The sequence below is a fragment of the Tachypleus tridentatus genome, chromosome 13 (assembly GCF_004210375.1).
Source record: "Tachypleus tridentatus isolate NWPU-2018 chromosome 13, ASM421037v1, whole genome shotgun sequence".
Taxonomy (NCBI): Eukaryota; Metazoa; Arthropoda; class Merostomata; order Xiphosura; family Limulidae; genus Tachypleus; species Tachypleus tridentatus.
Genome location: NC_134837.1, coordinates 254,539,834 through 254,559,799, shown reverse-complemented (window position 1 = coordinate 254,559,799; position 19,966 = coordinate 254,539,834). Strand labels below are relative to the sequence as shown.

Genomic DNA, 19,966 nt, shown 5'->3' with positions numbered 1-19,966 from the left:
GTTTCAGATTGAACCAGTAAGTTTCAGATTGAACCAGTTAAATTTACAAACAAAATGAAGTAAGTAGTTACAAACAAAATGAAGTAACCAGATTGAACCAGTTAAAGTTACAAAAGTTACAAACAAAATGAAGTAAGTTTCAGATTGAACCAGTAAAGTTACAAACAAAATGAAGTAAGTTTCAGATTGAACCAGTTAAAGTTACAAACAAAATGAAGTAAGTTTCAGATTGAACCAGTAAATTTACAAACAAAATGAAGTAAGTTTCAGATTGAACCAGTAAAGTTACAAACAAAATGAAGTAAGTTTCAGATTGAACCAGTAAAGTTACAAACAAAATGAAGTAAGTTTCAGATTGAACCAGTAAAAGTTACAAACAAAATGAAGTAAGTTTCAGATTGAACCAGTTAAATTTACAAACAAAATGAAGTAAGTTTCAGATTGAACCAGTAAAAGTTACAAACAAAATGAAGTAAGTTTCAGATTGAACCAGTTAAATTTACAAACAAAATGAAGTAAGTTTCAGATTGAACCAGTAAAAGTTACAAACAAAATGAAGTAAGTTTCAGATTGAACCAGTTAAATTTACAAACAAAATGAAGTAAGTTTCAGATTGAACCAGTAAAAGTTACAAACAAAATGAAGTAAGTTTCAGATTGAACCAGTTAAAGTTACAAACAAAATGAAGTAAGTTTCAGATTGAACCAGTAAAAGTTACAAACAAAATGAAGTAAGTTTCAGATTGAACCAGTTTACAAACAAAATGAAGTAAGTTTCAGATTGAACCAGTTAAATTTACAAACAAAATGAAGTAAGTTTCAGATTGAACCAGTAAAAGTTACAAACAAAATGAAGTAAGTTTCAGATTGAACCAGTTAAATTTACAAACAAAATGAAGTAAGTTTCAGATTGAACCAGTTAAAGTTACAAACAAAATGAAGTAAGTTTCAGATTGAACCAGTTAAAGTTACAAACAAAATGAAGTAAGTTTCAGATTGAACCAGTAAAAGTTACAAACAAAATGAAGTAAGTTTCAGATTGAACCAGTTAAAGTTACAAACAAAATGAAGTAAGTTTCAGATTGAACCAGTAAAAGTTACAAACAAAATGAAGTAAGTTTCAGATTGAACCAGTAAAAGTTACAAACAAAATGAAGTCAGATTGAACCAGATTACAAACAAAATGAAGTAAGTTTCAGATTGAACCAGTAAAAAAACAAAAAAGTAAGTTTCAGATTGAACCAGTAAAAGTTACAAACAAAATGAAGTAAGTTTCAGATTGAACCAGTAAAAGTTACAAACAAAATGAAGTAAGTTTCAGATTGAACCAGTAAAAGTTACAAACAAAATGAAGTAAGTTTCAGATTGAACCAGTTAAAGTTACAAACAAAATGAAGTAAGTTTCAGATTGAACCAGTAAAAGTTACAAACAAAATGAAGTAAGTTTCAGATTGAACCAGTTAAATTTACAAACAAAATGAAGTAAGATTTAAAGTTACAAACAGATTGAAGTTTCAGATTGAACCAGTTAAATTTACAAACAAAATGAAGTAAGTTTCAGATTGAACCAGTTAAATTTACAAACAAAATGAAGTAAGTTTCAGATTGAACCAGTTAAATTTACAAACAAAATGAAGTAAGTTTCAGATTGAACCAGTTAAATTTACAAACAAAATGAAGTAAGTTTCAGATTGAACCAGTAAAAGTTACAAACAAAATGAAGTAAGTTTCAGATTGAACCAGTGTTACAAACAAAATGAAGTAAGTTTCAGATTGAACCAGTAAAATTTACAAACAAAATGAAGTAAGTTTCAGATTGAACCAGTAAAAGTTACAAACAAAATGAAGTAAGTTTCAGATTGAACCAGTAAAAGTTACAAACAAAATGAAGTAAGTTTCAGATTGAACCAGTACAAACAAAATAAATCAGATTACAAACAAAATGAAGTAAGTTTCAGATTGAACCAGTTAAATTTACAAACAAAATGAAGTAAGTTTCAGATTGAAAGTTACAAACAAAATGAAGTAAGTTTCAGATTGAACCAGTTAAATTTACAAACAAAATGAAGTAAGTTTCAGATTGAACCAGTTAAATTTACAAACAAAATGAAGTAAGTTTCAGATTGAACCAGTAAAAGTTACAAACAAAATGAAGTAAGTTTCAGATTGAACCAGTGAACCAGTTAAAGTTACAAACAAAATGAAGTAAGTTTCAGATTGAACCAGTAAAAGTTACAAACAAAATGAAGTAAGTTTCAGATTGAACCAGTAAAAGTTACAAACAAAATGAAGTAAGTTTCAGATTGAACCAGTAAAAGTTACAAACAAAATGAAGTAAGTTTCAGATTGAACCAGTTAAATTTACAAACAAAATGAAGTAAGTTTCAGATTGAACCAGTAAAAGTTACAAACAAAATGAAGTAAGTTTCAGATTGAACCAGTAAAAGTTACAAACAAAATGAAGTAAGTTTCAGATTGAACCAGTTAAATTTACAAACAAAATGAAGTAAGTTTCAGATTGAACCAGTAAAAGTTACAAACAAAATGAAGTAAGTTTCAGATTGAACCAGTAAAAGTTACAAACAAAATGAAGTAAGTTTCAGATTGAACCAGTTAAATTTACAAACAAAATGAAGTAAGTTTCAGATTGAACCAGTAAAAGTTACAAACAAAATGAAGTAAGTTTCAGATTGAACCAGTAAAGTTACAAACAAATGAAGTAAGTTTCAGATTGAACCAGTTAAATTTACAAACAAAATGAAGTAAGTTTCAGATTGAACCAGTAAAAGTTACAAACAAAATGAAGTAAGTTTCAGATTGAACCAGTAAAAGTTACAAACAAAATGAAGTAAGTTTCAGATTGAACCAGTAAAAGTTACAAACAAAATGAAGTAAGTTTCAGATTGAACCAGTAAAAGTTACAAACAAAATGAAGTAAGTTTCAGATTGAACCAGTAAAAGTTACAAACAAAATGAAGTAAGTTTCAGATTGAACCAGTAAAAATTACAAACAAAGTGAAGTTTCAGATTGAACCAGTTACAAACAAAATGAAGTAAGTTTCAGATTGAACCAGTAAAGTTACAAACAAAATGAAGTAAGTTTCAGATTGAACCAGTTAAATTTACAAACAAAATGAAGTAAGTTTCAGATTGAACCAGTAAAAGTTACAAACAAAATGAAGTAAGTTTCAGATTGAACCAGTTAAATTTACAAACAAAATGAAGTAAGTTTCAGATTGAACCAGTTAAAGTTACAAACAAAATGAAGTAAGTTTCAGATTGAACCAGTTAAATTTACAAACAAAATGAAGTAAGTTTCAGATTGAACCAGTAAAAGTTACAAACAAAATGAAGTAAGTTTCAGATTGAACCAGTAAAAGTTACAAACAAAATGAAGTAAGTTTCAGATTGAACCAGTTAAATTTACAAACAAAATGAAGTAAGTTTCAGATTGAACCAGTTACAAACAAAAATTTCACAAACAAAAGTTGAAGTAAGTTTCAGATTGAACCAGTTAAAGTTACAAACAAAATGAAGTAAGTTTCAGATTGAACCAGTAAAAGTTACAAACAAAATGAAGTAAGTTTCAGATTGAACCAGTTAAATTTACAAACAAAATGAAGTAAGTTTCAGATTGAACCAGTTTCAGATTGAAATTTACAAACAAAATGAAGTAAGTTTCAGATTGAACCAGTTAAAGTTACAAACAAAATGAAGTAAGTTTCAGATTGAACCAGTTAAATTTACAAACAAAATGAAGTAAGTTTCAGATTGAACCAGTTAAAGTTACAAACAAAATGAAGTAAGTTTCAGATTGAACCAGTTACAAACAAAATGAAAAGTTTCAGATTACAAACAAAATGAAGTAAGTTTCAGATTGAACCAGTTAAAGTTACAAACAAAATGAAGTAAGTTTCAGATTGAACCAGTAAAAGTTACAAACAAAATGAAGTAAGTTTCAGATTGAACCAGTAAAAGTTACAAACAAAATGAAGTAAGTTTCAGATTGAACCAGTAAAAGTTACAAACAAAATGAAGTAAGTTTCAGATTGAACCAGTTAAATTTACAAACAAAATGAAGTAAGTTTCAGATTGAACCAGTTAAAGTTACAAACAAAATGAAGTAAGTTTCAGATTGAACCAGTTAAATTTACAAACAAAATGAAGTAAGTTTCAGATTGAACCAAAAGTTACAAACAAAATTCAGATTGAACCAGTTAAAGTTACAAACAAAATGAAGTAAGTTTCAGATTGAACCAGTAAAAGTTACAAACAAAATGAAGTAAGTTTCAGATTGAACCAGTAAAAGTTACAAACAAAATGAAGTAAGTTTCAGATTGAACCAGTTAAAGTTACAAACAAAATGAAGTAAGTTTCAGATTGAACCAGTAAAAGTTACAAACAAAATGAAGTAAGTTTCAGATTGAACAGTTAAATTTACAAACAAAATGAAGTAAGTTTCAGATTGAACCAGTAAAAGTTACAAACAAAATGAAGTAAGTTTCAGATTGAACCAGTTAAATTTACAAACAAAATGAAGTAAGTTTCAGATTGAACCAGTAAAAGTTACAAACAAAATGAAGTAAGTTTCAGATTGAACCAGTAAAAGTTACAAACAAAATGAAGTAAGTTTCAGATTGAACCAGTAAAAGTTACAAACAAAATGAAGTAAGTTTCAGATTGAACCAGTAAAAGTTACAAACAAAATGAAGTAAGTTTCAGATTGAACCAGTTAAATTTACAAACAAAATGAAGTAAGTTTCAGATTGAACCAGTTAAAGTTACAAACAAAATGAAGTAAGTTTCAGATTGAACCAGTTAAATTTACAAACAAAATGAAGTAAGTTTCAGATTGAACCAGTTAAAGTTACAAACAAAATGAAGTAAGTTTCAGATTGAACCAGTTAAAGTTACAAACAAAATGAAGTAAGTTTCAGATTGAACCAGTTAAATTTACAAACAAAATGAAGTAAGTTTCAGATTGAACCAGTTAAAGTTACAAACAAAATGAAGTAAGTTTCAGATTGAACCAGTTAAATTTACAAACAAAATGAAGTAAGTTTCAGATTGAACCAGTTAAATTTACAAACAAAATGAAGTAAGTTTCAGATTGAACCAGTTAAAGTTACAAACAAAATGAAGTAAGTTTCAGATTGAACCAGTTAAAGTTACAAACAAAATGAAGTAAGTTTCAGATTGAACCAGTAAAAGTTACAAACAAAATGAAGTAAGTTTCAGATTGAACCAGTTAAAGTTACAAACAAAATGAAGTAAGTTTCAGATTGAACCAGTAAAAGTTACAAACAAAATGAAGTAAGTTTCAGATTGAACCAGTAAGTTTCAGATTAAATTTACAAACAAAATGAAGTAAGTTTCAGATTGAACCAGTAAAAGTTACAAACAAAATGAAGTAAGTTTCAGATTGAACCAGTAAAAGTTACAAACAAAATGAAGTAAGTTTCAGATTGAACCAGTTAAAGATTACAAACAAAATGAAGTAAGTTTCAGATTGAACCAGTAAAGTTACAAACAAAATGAAGTAAGTTTCAGATTGAACCAGTAAAAGTTACAAACAAAATGAAGTAAGTTTCAGATTGAACCAGTAAAATTTACAAACAAAATGAAGTAAGTTTCAGATTGAACCAGTTTACAAACAGATTGAACCAGTAAAAGTTACAAACAAAATGAAGTAAGTTTCAGATTGAACCAGTAAAGTTACAAACAAAATGAAGTAAGTTTCAGATTGAACCAGTAAAAGTTACAAACAAAATGAAGTAAGTTTCAGATTGAACCAGTAAAAGTTACAAACAAAATGAAGTAAGTTTCAGATTGAACCAGTTAAATTTACAAACAAAATGAAGTAAGTTTCAGATTGAACCAGTAAAAGTTACAAACAAAATGAAGTAAGTTTCAGATTGAACCAGATTAGTTACAAACAAAATGAAGTAAAGTTACAAACAAAATGAAGTAAGTTTCAGATTGAACCAGTTAAATTTACAAACAAAATGAAGTAAGTTTCAGATTGAACCAGTAAAAGTTACAAACAAAATGAAGTAAGTTTCAGATTGAACCAGTAAAAGTTACAAACAAAATGAAGTAAGTTTCAGATTGAACCAGTAAAAGTTACAAACAAAATGAAGTAAGTTTCAGATTGAACCAAATGAAGTAAGTTTCAAAGTTACAAACAAAATGAAGTAAGTTTCAGATTGAACCAGTAAAAGTTACAAACAAAATGAAGTAAGTTTCAGATTGAACCAGTAAAAGTTACAAACAAAATGAAGTAAGTTTCAGATTGAACCAGTAAAAGTTACAAACAAAATGAAGTAAGTTTCAGATTGAACCAGTAAAAATTACAAACAAAATGAAGTAAGTTTCAGATTGAACCAGATTGAAAGTAAAATTACAAACAAAATGAAGTAAGTTTCAGATTGAACCAGTAAAAGTTACAAACAAAATGAAGTAAGTTTCAGATTGAACCAGTAAAATTTACAAACAAAATGAAGTAAGTTTCAGATTGAACCAGTAAAAGTTACAAACAAAATGAAGTAAGTTTCAGATTGAACCAGTAAAATTTACAAACAAAATGAAGTAAGTTTCAGATTGAACCAGTAAAAGTTACAAACAAAATGAAGTAAGTTTCAGATTGAACCAGTAAAGTTACAAACAAAATGAAGTAAGTTTCAGATTGAACAAAATGAAGTAAGTTTCAGATTGAACCAGTTACAAACAAAATGAAGTAAGTTTCAGATTGAACCAGTTAAATTTACAAACAAAATGAAGTAAGTTTCAGATTGAACCAGTAAAAGTTACAAACAAAATGAAGTAAGTTTCAGATTGAACCAGTTACAAACAAAAAAGTTTCAGATTGAACCAGTAAAAGTTACAAACAAAATGAAGTAAGTTTCAGATTGAACCAGTAAAAGTTACAAACAAAATGAAGTAAGTTTCAGATTGAACCAGTTAAAGTTACAAACAAAATGAAGTAAGTTTCAGATTGAACCAGTTAAAGTTACAAACAAAATGAAGTAAGTTTCAGATTGAACCAGTTAAATTTACAAACAAAATGAAGTAAGTTTCAGATTGAACCAGTAAAAGTTACAAACAAAATGAAGTAAGTTTCAGATTGAACCAGTAAAAGTTACAAACAAAATGAAGTAAGTTTCAGATTGTTACAAACAAAATGAAGTAAGTTTCAGTGAACCAGTTAAAGTTACAAACAAAATGAAGTAAGTTTCAGATTGAACCAGTAAAAGTTACAAACAAAATGAAGTAAGTTTCAGATTGAACCAGTAAAAATTACAAACAAAATGAAGTAAGTTTCAGATTGAACCAGTAAAAGTTACAAACAAAATGAAGTAAGTTTCAGATTGAACCAGTAAAAGTTACAAACAAAATTAAGTAATTTTCAGATTGAACCAGTAAAAATTACAAACAAAATGAAGTAAGTTTCAGATTGAACCAGTAAAAGTTACAAACAAAATGAAGTAAGTTTCAGATTGAACCAGTGAAAATTTACAAACAAAATGAAGTAAGTTTCAGATTGAACCAGTTAAATTTACAAACAAAATGAAGTAAGTTTCAGATTGAACCAGTTAAATTTACAAACAAAATGAAGTAAGTTTCAGATTGAACCAGTAAAAGTTACAAACAAACTGAAGTAATTTTCAGATTGAACCAGTAAACATTACAAACAAAGTGAAGTTTCAGATTGAACCAGTAAACATTACAAACAAAATAAAGTAATTTTTAGAATGAACCAGTTAACATTACAAACAAAGTGAAGTTTCAGATTGAACCAGTAAACATTACAAACAAAATAAAGTAATTTTTTGAATGAACCAGTAAACATTACAAACAAAGTGAAGTTTCAGATTGAACCAGTAAACATTACAAACAAAATAAAGTAATTTTTAGAATTAACCAGTAAAAATTACAAACAAAGTGAAGTTTCAGATTGAACCAGTAAAAATTACAAACAAAATGAAGTAATTTTCAGATTGAACCAGTAAACATTACAAACAAAGTGAAGTTTCAGATTGAACCAGTAAACATTACAAACAAAATAAAGTAATTTTTAGAATGAACCAGTAAAAATTACAAACAAAATGAAGTAATTTTCAAATTGAACCAGTAAACATTACAAACAAAATAAAGTAATTTTTAGAATGAACCAGTAAACATTACAAACAAAGTGAAGTTTTAGATTGAACCAGTAAAAGTTACAAACAAAATGAAGTAAGTTTCAAATTGAACCTATTAAATTTACAAACAAAATGAAGTAAGTTTCAGATTGAACCAGTAAAAGTTACAAACAAAATGAAGTAAGTTTCAGATTGAACCAGTTAAATTTACAAACAAAATGAAGTAAGTTTCAGATTGAACCAGTAAAAGTTACAAACAAAATGAAGTAAGTTTCAGATTGAACCAGTAAACATTACAAACAAAATAAAGTAATTTTTAGAATGAACCAGTTAACATTACAAACAAAGTGAAGTTTCAGATTGAACCAGTAAACATTACAAACAAAATAAAGTAATTTTTTGAATGAACCAGTAAACATTACAAACAAAGTGAAGTTTCAGATTGAACCAGTAAACATTACAAACAAAATAAAGTAATTTTTAGAATTAACCAGTAAAAATTACAAACAAAGTGAAGTTTCAGATTGAACCAGTAAAAATTACAAACAAAATGAAGTAATTTTCAGATTGAACCAGTAAACATTACAAACAAAGTGAAGTTTCAGATTGAACCAGTAAACATTACAAACAAAATAAAGTAATTTTTAGAATGAACCAGTAAAAATTACAAACAAAATGAAGTAATTTTCAAATTGAACCAGTAAACATTACAAACAAAATAAAGTAATTTTTAGAATGAACCAGTAAACATTACAAACAAAGTGAAGTTTTAGATTGAACCAGTAAAAGTTACAAACAAAATGAAGTAAGTTTCAAATTGAACCAGTTAAATTTACAAACAAAATGAAGTAAGTTTCAGATTGAACCCGTAAAAGTTACAAACAAAATGAAGTAAGTTTCAGATTGAACCAGTTAAATTTACAAACAAAATGAAGTAAGTTTCAGATTGAACCAGTAAAAGTTACAAACAAAATGAAGTAAGTTTCAGATTGAACCAGTAAAAGTTACAAACAAAATGAAGTAAGTTTCAGATTGAACCAGTTAAATTTACAAACAAAATGAAGTAAGTTTCAGATTGAACCAGTAAAAGTTACAAACAAAATGAAGTAAGTTTCAGATTGAACCAGTTAAATTTACAAACAAAATGAAGTAAGTTTCAGATTGAACCAGTAAAAGTTACAAACAAAATGAAGTAAGTTTCAGATTGAACCAGTTAAATTTACAAACAAAATGAAGTAAGTTTCAGATTGAACCAGTAAAGTTACAAACAAAATGAAGTAAGTTTCAGATTGAACCAGTTAAATTTACAAACAAAATGAAGTAAGTTTCAGATTGAACCAGTAAAAGTTACAAACAAAATGAAGTAAGTTTCAGATTGAACCAGTTAAATTTACAAACAAAATGAAGTAAGTTTCAGATTGAACCAGTAAAAGTTACAAACAAAATGAAGTAAGTTTCAGATTGAACCAGTTAAATTTACAAACAAAATGAAGTAAGTTTCAGATTGAACCAGTTAAATTTACAAACAAAATGAAGTAAGTTTCAGATTGAACCAGTAAAAGTTACAAACAAAATGAAGTAAGTTTCAGATTGAACCAGTAAAAGTTACAAACAAAATGAAGTAAGTTTCAGATTGAACCAGTAGAAATTACAAACAAAATGAAGTAAGTTTCAGATTGAACCAGTAAAAATTACAAACAAAATGAAGTAAGTTTCAGATTGAACCAGTAAAAGTTACAAACAAAATGAAGTAAGTTTCAGATTGAACCAGTAAAAATTACAAACAAAATGAAGTAAGTTTCAGATTGAACCAGTAAAAATTACAAACAAAATGAAGTAAGTTTCAGATTGAACCAGTAAAAGTTACAAACAAAATGAAGTAAGTTTCAGATTGAACCAGTTAAATTTACAAACAAAATGAAGTAAGTTTCAGATTGAACCAGTAAAAGTTACAAACAAAATGAAGTAAGTTTCAGATTGAACCAGTTAAATTTACAAACAAAATGAAGTAAGTTTCAGATTGAACCAGTTAAATTTACAAACAAAATGAAGTAAGTTTCAGATTGAACCAGTTAAATTTACAAACAAAATGAAGTAAGTTTCAGATTGAACCAGTTAAATTTACAAACAAAATGAAGTAAGTTTCAGATTGAACCAGTAAAAGTTACAAACAAACTGAAGTAATTTTCAGATTGAACCAGTAAACATTACAAACAAAGTGAAGTTTCAGATTGAACCAGTAAACATTACAAACAAAATAAAGTAATTTTTAGAATGAACCAGTTAACATTACAAACAAAGTGAAGTTTCAGATTGAACCAGTAAACATTACAAACAAAATAAAGTAATTTTTAGAATGAACCAGTAAACATTACAAACAAAGTGAAGTTTCAGATTGAACCAGTAAACATTACAAACAAAATAAAGTAATTTTTAGAATTAACCAGTAAAAATTACAAACAAAGTGAAGTTTCAGATTGAACCAGTAAAAATTACAAACAAAATGAAGTAATTTTCAGATTGAACCAGTAAACATTACAAACAAAGTGAAGTTTCAGATTGAACCAGTAAACATTACAAACAAAATAAAGTAATTTTTAGAATGAACCAGTAAAAATTACAAACAAAATGAAGTAATTTTCAAATTGAACCAGTAAATATTACAAACAAAATAAAGTAATTTTCAGATTGAACCAGTAAACATTACAAACAAAATGAAGTTTCAGATTGAACCAGTAAACATTACAAACAAAATAAAGTAATTTTTAGAATGAACCAGTAAAAATTACAAACAATGTGAAGTTTCAGATTGAACCAGTGAAAATTACAAACAAAATGAAGTAATTTTCAGATTGAACCAGTAAACATTACAAACAAAATAAAGTAATTTTTAGAATGAACCAGTAAAAATTAAAAAATAGGAATAAGTTCCAAATATGCAACAACAAAAACAAACTGCAAAAAAATTGTTTGTTTTTCGTTTACCAAAATCTCATAAATTTTGCAACAGAAAAGCAAGGCACTTTTATTGATAATTGTGTCTACAAAGACATACTTCATTAAAATCTACTCTGTGATGTACTTACCTGATGATAGCTTATTTTTAAACTAAAACTTCAGTAAAACCTTGTTTTCCTTGGATATTGAATATTATTGAATGTCAAGGGTGAGTACATTTTTATAGAACTGTCAGAGAACTGCAGAAAAGTCCACAGAGATAATAATCTTTTGCAGGAAGTCGCATTTACACCGAGGGCGGGTTGTTCTGCTGGCGTGGATAAAATATTTACAAATAGTTATTAGTGAATGGAATTTATAACTACGTTAATTATGACGTTATTTGTAAATAAAGAACTTTCCATCATAGTAAAATTGACTTAACATTTCGTACGTTCGATATGTCAATTAAGTTATGAAATATACGATAAATACTTGTACTTATAGTAGTAAAATCATAGCACATGACGTTTGTGATATGTTGATATGAACAGCGTATGATGTTCTAAATATTCCGTCTGCAATTCGTTTTCACTTCTTGCACTAAATACAACACAATTAATTGTGTCTTGAAGTGTCTGGTTGGTATCGTAATATAATTGGTGAATGTCTTTTAGTGACTGGTGTTTATTATAAAATAATTGGTGAATGTCTTATAATGCCTGGTGATTGACATAAAGTAATTGGTGAATGTCTTATAGGGTCTGGTGGGTGTCATAAAGTAATTGGTGAATGTCTTATAGCGTCTGGTGGGTGTCATAAAGTAATTGGTGAATGTCTTATAGCGTCTGGTGATTGATATAAAGTAATTGGTGAATGTCTTATAGTGTCTAGTGAGTGTCGTAAAGTAATTGGTGAATGTCTTATAGCGTCTGATTGGTGTCATAAAGTAATTGGTTAATATCTTATAGTGCCTGGTAATTATCATAAAGTAATTGGTTAATATCTTATAGTGCCTGGTAATTATCATAAAGTAATTGGTGAATGTCTTATAGTGCCTGGTAATTATCATAAAGTAATTGGTGAATGTCTTATAGTGCCTGGTAATTATCATAAAGTAATTGGTGAATGTCAGGACCAATTAATCTTTATTGTGATCACTATCTTGAATTAATACTGTGAATATATAAATCTTGATATTTTCAAGTTATTAAACGAATTAAATTAATTCAGTGTATGTAACAGAACAAAAATAAAACAGTAAACGTTGAATGTTTGTTCATGTAATTTAATATCTAGAACAAACAGTTTGATTTTTTTTCCGCAGATGCAACAACAGTAACATTTTTGATGGCATTATACCACAAGGATACAAAAAGGCTGTAGCTCCATCAACAGGAGGTAATGTTATTCTATTGGATGTTGGTCAGTTGTTTACCTTAAACTAGCACAGTAATTTTAGTTTATTATTGAAGGTTTTTAGATGATTTTAGGTAATCGAAATGGATTACGTTTACGCACAAACATGCTCTTTAACTACAACACTGTCGTGTGATTTTTTGTTACCGGAGTGAAATTATACAAATTGAAATTGAAACGTGATAATGCATTATACTAAATCTCGTTCTTGTGCTTCGTTGTTTATGTTTTTTTGTAAGTATTTAATACTGTAAATAAAATATGTTACAATAATAATACTCTTAATATTCATTGCATCGTTTCTGTTGTTGTCTATTGTATAATAATTGATATCAAACAAGTATTAAAAAATTATTATAGCAGTAGAAAACGTCGAGTTGATATATTTAATCGCCTATAATGAATGTAAATCTCACAGGTAGATTAAAAAATATCGCAATGTGTTGCGTTTAACAAGAGAGGAAGTTTAAGGCAGCTCGGTATGGCCAGGTGGTTAAAGCACTCGTTATAATGTTACGGTCAATCCCAATATCCCTCGGTAAAAGAGTAGGCCAAGATTTGGCGGTGGGTGGTGATGACTAGCTGCCTCCCCTCTAGTTTTACATTGCTAAATTAGGGACGGTTAACGCAGATAGCCCTCGAGTGGCTTTGCGCGAAATTCAAAAAAACAAACAAAAGTTTAAGGCAGAACTCATATCCTGTAACGTTCAAAACATATTTAAGTTGTTGCTTTTTGTATTAGCGTTGTTTGTACTTGTGTGAGTTTTCTTATAGCAAAGCCACATCGGGCTTTCTGCTGTGTTCTACTTGGGGAATCGAACCCCTGATTTTAGCTTTATAATTCTGTAGACTTCCCACTGTATCAGTGAAGGACGCTTGTGTAGTTATAAGTCTCTTAAATATTTTACTTGCTTTTTTGTTTATTCTGGATATTCGTGTAAAGCCACATGAGGATCGTCTGCGCTTGCCGTATGCAAACGGAAGATCTAACTGTCACAATTATAACGCACATCCATAATATTCAAAGAGCGGAACACAATTTTCCAGTAACGTGACTCGAACTCCGGATTCTGAGATGTGCAGGTCGACACTCCAGCCACTAAGCCACCCCCGGTTGACTTTCAGTGCCTAATATTTAATTTCAACGTTTCAGTTTCCATGGGTCTTTGTGTACTGCCTACCACTAACTCAGTGTAAGATCTGCCCCCAGTGGTACAGTGGTATGTCTCGGACTTATACCGCTAAAAGCCGGGTTTCGATACTCGTGGTAAGCAGAGCACAGATCACCCTTTTTATAGCTTTGTGCATTATACAAACGGCAATAGGCCCGGCATGGCCAAGCGTGTTAAGGCGTTCGACTCGTAATCCCGGTAGCACCAAACATGCTCGCCCTTTCAGCCGTGGGGGTGTTATAATGTGACGGTCAATTCCACTATTCGTTGGTAAAAGAGTAGCCCCAGAGTTGGTGGTGGGTGGTGATGACTAGCTACCTTCCCTCTAGTTTTACACTGCTAAATTAGGGACGGCTAACGCAGATAGCCCTCGAGTAGCTTTGCGCGAAATTAAAAAAATAACTTTATAAGGCTAAAATTCGAAATTCCATTACTGGGGTGTGTACAACACAGTTAGTCCATTGTCAAACTTAGAACTTTAGCTAAAGCAAATCTTGACAACACCAATTCGGAGGCGTTACAGCATCCGTTTGATCCAGAGTTACCATGGTAACCACTAATGACCAACAATTTGCACATCTGACTATCAGATGCCTGATTTTTGTGACGGTGAACTGAAAAAGGGGGGTGAAGTTATTTAAGAGAATGACCTTGCGTTGACAAAGCTACAATATTGCCAAACTAAGACATCATCTTTGTGAGTAGTGTTAGCCAAAGTCGCCACACAAAAAAATGGCACAATGGCCAGTAAATGTTATATTTTATCGTAATGTCTTCTCGGAATCACCATGCGTGTAAATAAGAAAATATATTAGTTATTTTTATTCATGAACGACGATCACGCATCTTCCCATCTTTGTTTTATTGATTGATGTATACGATAGAACTTCCCAAAAAGCATTGCCAAGTTTGTAGAAGAACATACTACAAACGTACGCTGGGCATGAAACAAACCAACTTATCGAGCTAGTTTAAATGACTTTTATGCATGTAAGAGCGACAACAACAAAAAATAACAAAGCTTACTAAAATATTTAAATTGTATGGTAGCAGATAATCCTTAAAATGTCGAAAAATCGATTTCACAGTCAAAAACAGCAGTAATGAACATCACGAACCATGGATGTCTTCTTCTATGCACTCTTTTTTAAATGGGTATATTCAGTACTGGAGTATTAACATTTTTAAAGCATAGAAATTAAATATTCATTTGTTTCATTTTATTACTATTGACTCCAGAGACCCCTATGGGGCGCAGGCATAGCATTAATAATTAAGAACCATTGAACATGGACAGAGCAACTAGTTTGATCACCTTTCGCCTGTGTAACTACTCTTAACCGAATGGTGGGACTTAGATCACAGTTAATAAAGCATTACGTGTTCAGAGGTAAATCAGCTCGAACCTTGAACCTTTTGATTTTATCTCATCATGCTCTTTCTACTCCATCCTGTGTATTTAAGACCAAAAATTTAAACTATAAGGAAACATTTATAAGATGGTGTTTCTTTTGCAAAAATACGCAAAGAAGGAAGTCGTAGGTTTGCAAAACTCTAAACATTTCAAACAACTTATAATTACCAAACTTTCTTCATTGTAGAAGGAAACCACTCACCTTTTTTACGTTATTCCAAAGGGGCTTATTTTTTATTTCCTTGTTTGTCTGTTAAATTTCACACAAAGTTGCACCAGGGCTATCTTCATTTTAAAGAGCTAAACTAAAGGAAAGGGTTATAGTCAACATTATTCACCGCCAACTTTTGGGCTAATCTGTATCAACGAAGAGAGGTACTGACCACTTATTATAACGTTTCAGGTATGAAAGAGCGAACATGTCTGATGACGAGACTCAAACCCACGACCATCAAATCGTCGGTTGAGTGCTGTTGTTGTTGTTTTGAATTAAGCACAAAGCTATGAGTTATTTGTGGTCTGCCCGCCACGAGTATCGAAACCCGGTTTTTAGCGTTGTAAGTTCGCAAACATACCGCGGAGGCACTGGGGGGCCGGTTGAGTGCTATAACCACATTGGTTTATTTGTTTTGAATTTCGCGCAAAGCTACTCAAGGGCTATCCGCGCTAACCGTCCCTAATTTAGCAGTGTAAGACTAGAGGGAAGGCAGCTAGTCATCACCACCCACCGCCAACTCTTAGGCTACTCTTTTACCAACGAATAGTGGGATTGACCGTCAATTATAACGCTCCCACGGCTGAAAGAGCGAGCATATTTGGTGCGACAGGTATTTTAGAAGTAAGTATTACGAAATAATACATAATTATCATTCATTTTTTTCTATGTTTTAGGTAAAGAAGTGGATATCTACATAACACTGCAAATCGCTGACATCTATGGACTTGATGAAGAGAGCATGGTATGCATCATACGATATCACTTGTTTTTCTAATTGATAAACACCTGCGAGAACAACGAGTCCAAGACATTGCATTGCAATATAATACTGAAAATAATAATACTTAGTATTTTTTGAATTTAAAAACACCGTATAGATGTCGCGTTATATAAGTTTTAAAAATTGCTGATTTTAGTGTGGTATCACATTGAAAGAAATGTGCATTTTTATATTTTTGTTATACGTTATCTGCTTTGACTGTACAGCCTTATAGAAATTCTAATGTTCCGTTTGTTTGTTGTTGTTTTTTCCTAAGGATTTTTACGTTCACATGTATTTTGATGATATGTGGCGAGACGAAAGACTTGTTACCAAATGCATCCAGAGGGCGCGACCGATCATACTTCCAGAGGAAATATCTGCAAATCTATGGGTTCCGGATATTTATTTCGAAAACAGTAAATGGGGAGAGATGTTTAAGATCTCTGTACCTAACACTAACGTCAAGGTTATGCAAGACGGTATGATCTACCGTTATTCCAGGTAATTAAATACAGCACGAGACCAAAAAATAAAACCCTTTTTTGAGACACATTGTACACTATGCAGCTATATAAAGAGTATGAAGCCGATATTTTTTGGCCTGATGTGGAGTCTTTAACATTAGTTACAATCGATTAGTTTCGGTAACGCAGAACTAATGACTATACTAGCTCTAATGACGGTAACTGTGTTATCAGAACTAAGTTGGCTGTATCTAATAACAAAGCTTTTGTTTTTCTTTGTGCCACAAAATGTCGATCTTTGTGTTTTTTTACACTCTTAATGTGACTTTTGTCGTCCCTGAACTTTATAATTTGTCCAAATTGTGCTTAATTATAAAGTTCACGCTTATTAATATTGTATACAGTGGCAGTAGTGTATGTAAATTCAATAACTTGAGTGTTGTTATTGTTCTTAGGATTCTTCTATAAGAGGTATCTGTGACTTGCTGGTGATAAATAATTCAAAAATAAACGAACAGCACGCATTCCGCTTGTTTTAAAACAATATATTCAAAACAAGTTAAACGTATGCACAAGCAGTTCTTTACACTATATATATCATAGCTGTGTCTTAAATACTATACAATTCTATTCTTCTTGTTAAAATTCTACTTAGGCTAATCCAACTCATTTAAAATTCAGTTGATTAGCCAACCTATTTGGATCTATTCTCGTCAGATTTGTATCGGTGTATAATTCACTAATGTCGGTTCGTGAGTTTCTGTATTTGTAGCCTATACCTCCGATACCTGTCTACTTTTTCGTATTTTGGCCTACCTTCAATAAATTTCTGCTTTTCTTATATAAGCCTACTTCTAAATAATCGTCTGCTTTTTTAAAGTCCACATAGACAGGCTCAATTGCTTTAGAACACCTTTAGACGAGACAAATTATTCTCTTAAAATATCAGAAAAATGTTAATTCTACCTTAACATATCAGTTGTTAGACGATTCATTTCTACGACGATTAACTATACGTTTTTCAACCTTTCTCTAACCAAACGTCTCTTTTATGTGACTTTAGTTTTTTTTTCTTTTCCCGCTCTATTTTATTCGCTTACCGCTATTTATACGTCTATCGCTTAGGCCTTCAATAAATCTCTATATCCTCTACGTCAATGGATTGCATGCGACATTCAATAGCCTAGACATCAATAACTTACAAACACAACTTTCAACAATCGTCTGCTTTTAACTCTCTTATCATAAAACTATACAATCGTGAAATATTAACTCACAAAATAAATAAATACATACCACCTACATTAAACAGTTTTTTTTTTATATTTGACAGATTATGCAAAATATTAAAAACAAAATGTCTTAAAAATTCTTTTGTTTGTGTGTCTGTCATGTTAAGCGTTTTGTCCATTAAACTATAGTTTTACGTTGATTGATAGCTTAGTAAGGTAACCGAAGACAAGAAACAGAGTTTCGGCCGATAATTTCTAAAGCAAAGTATCGGTTATTTTGTTGAGCCAGAACCACTGATATAAAATCTAATTAATTAAAAAAATTAGAAATCGTCTTATTTATTGTGGTGTTTTGGATTCACCGTATTTTTATAGCAGTTATTTTCTTGTACGAAATATCACGTCTTCGATGTTTGTTTTTCTCTGTTGTTGTTAACGTATTTACGTATACATTCATCTGGCTGAAAACAAACGTCTCAAGAATAGTTTTGGTAATCACTACCAACACCTGGCTGTTAGTGTGTATAACAATCAATAACACTGACTTCTAAAGTGTTTGTTTGTTTTGAATTTCGCGCAAAGCTTCACAAGGGCTAGCCGTCCCTAATTTAGCAGTGTAAGACTAGAGGGAAGGCAGCTAGTCATCACCACCCACCGCCAACTCTTGGGCTACTCTTTAACCAACGAATAGTGGGATTGACCGCACATTATAACGCTCCCACGGCTGAAAGGGAAAGCATGGTTGGTGTAACGGGGGGATTCGAGCCCGCGACCCTCGGGTTATGAGTCGAGTGCCTTAACCACCTGGCCATGCCGGGGCCTAACAGTTTATGCGATGACATTACGGATAATGTTTGTCCGTGTATGTGTTTGTGTGTTAATTATTTTTATTTGCTCTAGGCCTACATTTCTGTCAGTACTTTTTTGTACACTCTTATGGTCCTACTTTATTTTTAGTATTTAAAATAAAACGATACGTAATAATATTCGCGTGAAAGGATAACGTAATAGTGAAAAGATAAACTGGAACTTTTTTTTCAGGTTTTTAAATATTGTGATAAAAGTATAAAAAAAGACTTTTAAGTAAAAGATAAAATTTATATAAATATGTTCACTCTAATGTGTGACATTCTCAAATGCGAACTTTAAATAAATTCCTGACTATCTCAGGTACGTGCTTCAGATTAGCTGTCCGATGGATCTCCGATTTTACCCTATGGACATACAGATTTGCAGTATTCGAATATCTCTGTGTGAGTATAATTAGTATTTATCTAATGAATCTAAGTCTTTTGTGCTTTTAATTACCATAGATTGTCAGTTTTGGAAACGGTTTCAGTCATTCTATTCCACCTTTCTCCTTTGTAGAAAAAAAATTGACGTAAAACCATTTTAACAAGTGAATATACGACTGAAGCGCCTCCTTGTGGATATAAAAGTTTAATATTTATCCTTTTTTATTATATTTAAAATAACTTTGACTTTATACAAAGTATGAATTTTCCCTGTCTGCGATGGCTTAATAGCCTAACAATAACTGAGACACGCGTGATTTAAACTATTTATTTTCAAAATAATCGCTCGTACAGGTAGCTAGAAGATAAAAAGAGTTAAACTATACACGGATTTTTGTACCAATACAAAGAGTAGAACTAATTCCATAAAATAATCTTAAAGTGCTTCATTCATTTATTTAATTCATTCAAAATAAGATCTGTATGGAAGCGCTATTTACCCCCTCTAGTGGCAAGTAATGATAGTTCATATATTTCCAAGAACTAATATGTTTTAGACATATTCTGATTAGTGTATCAGCCATGCTATGTAATCTAATCTACCAATGAAAGAAGTTCTTATAGCGTAAGACTACAAGTATTTCTACGTGAATTTATGTCTTCTTTTTTTTTTCCAGTTGCTCATCCTGATAACATAGCTCGCCTTCACTGGACAAATGACCTTGACAGTCCAGTTAAAGACATAGATGCTATTGTTTTGTTATCTCCTGTAAAGCTGCCTCAGTTTAAACTTTCTGCTATGAATACGACCGAGCACATGCAGAACTGGAACACAGGTAAGTCAAGCAAATTGATCACAAAAAGAACTGGAACACGGGTAAGTCAAGCAAAATGATCACACAAAGAACTGGAACACAGGTAAGTCAAGCAAAATGATCACACAAAGAACTGGAACACAGGTAAGTCAAGCAAA

At 30.5% G+C, this 19,966-nt stretch overlaps 1 protein-coding gene across 2 annotated transcripts in view; it reads left to right on the top strand.

The window, feature by feature from the left end:
- Window positions 1-19,966, top strand: part of LOC143239605 (gamma-aminobutyric acid receptor subunit pi-like) — a 61,891-nt gene that overhangs the window by 29,288 nt on the left and 12,637 nt on the right. For both annotated transcript variants that reach the window (XM_076480857.1, XM_076480855.1), the window contains exons 2-6: window positions 12,405-12,478; window positions 15,974-16,041; window positions 16,337-16,563; window positions 18,929-19,011; window positions 19,671-19,829. In XM_076480857.1, coding sequence (XP_076336972.1) covers window positions 12,405-12,478; window positions 15,974-16,041; window positions 16,337-16,563; window positions 18,929-19,011; window positions 19,671-19,829 — 611 coding nt within the window. The remainder of the gene's footprint in view (window positions 1-12,404; window positions 12,479-15,973; window positions 16,042-16,336; window positions 16,564-18,928; window positions 19,012-19,670; window positions 19,830-19,966) is intronic.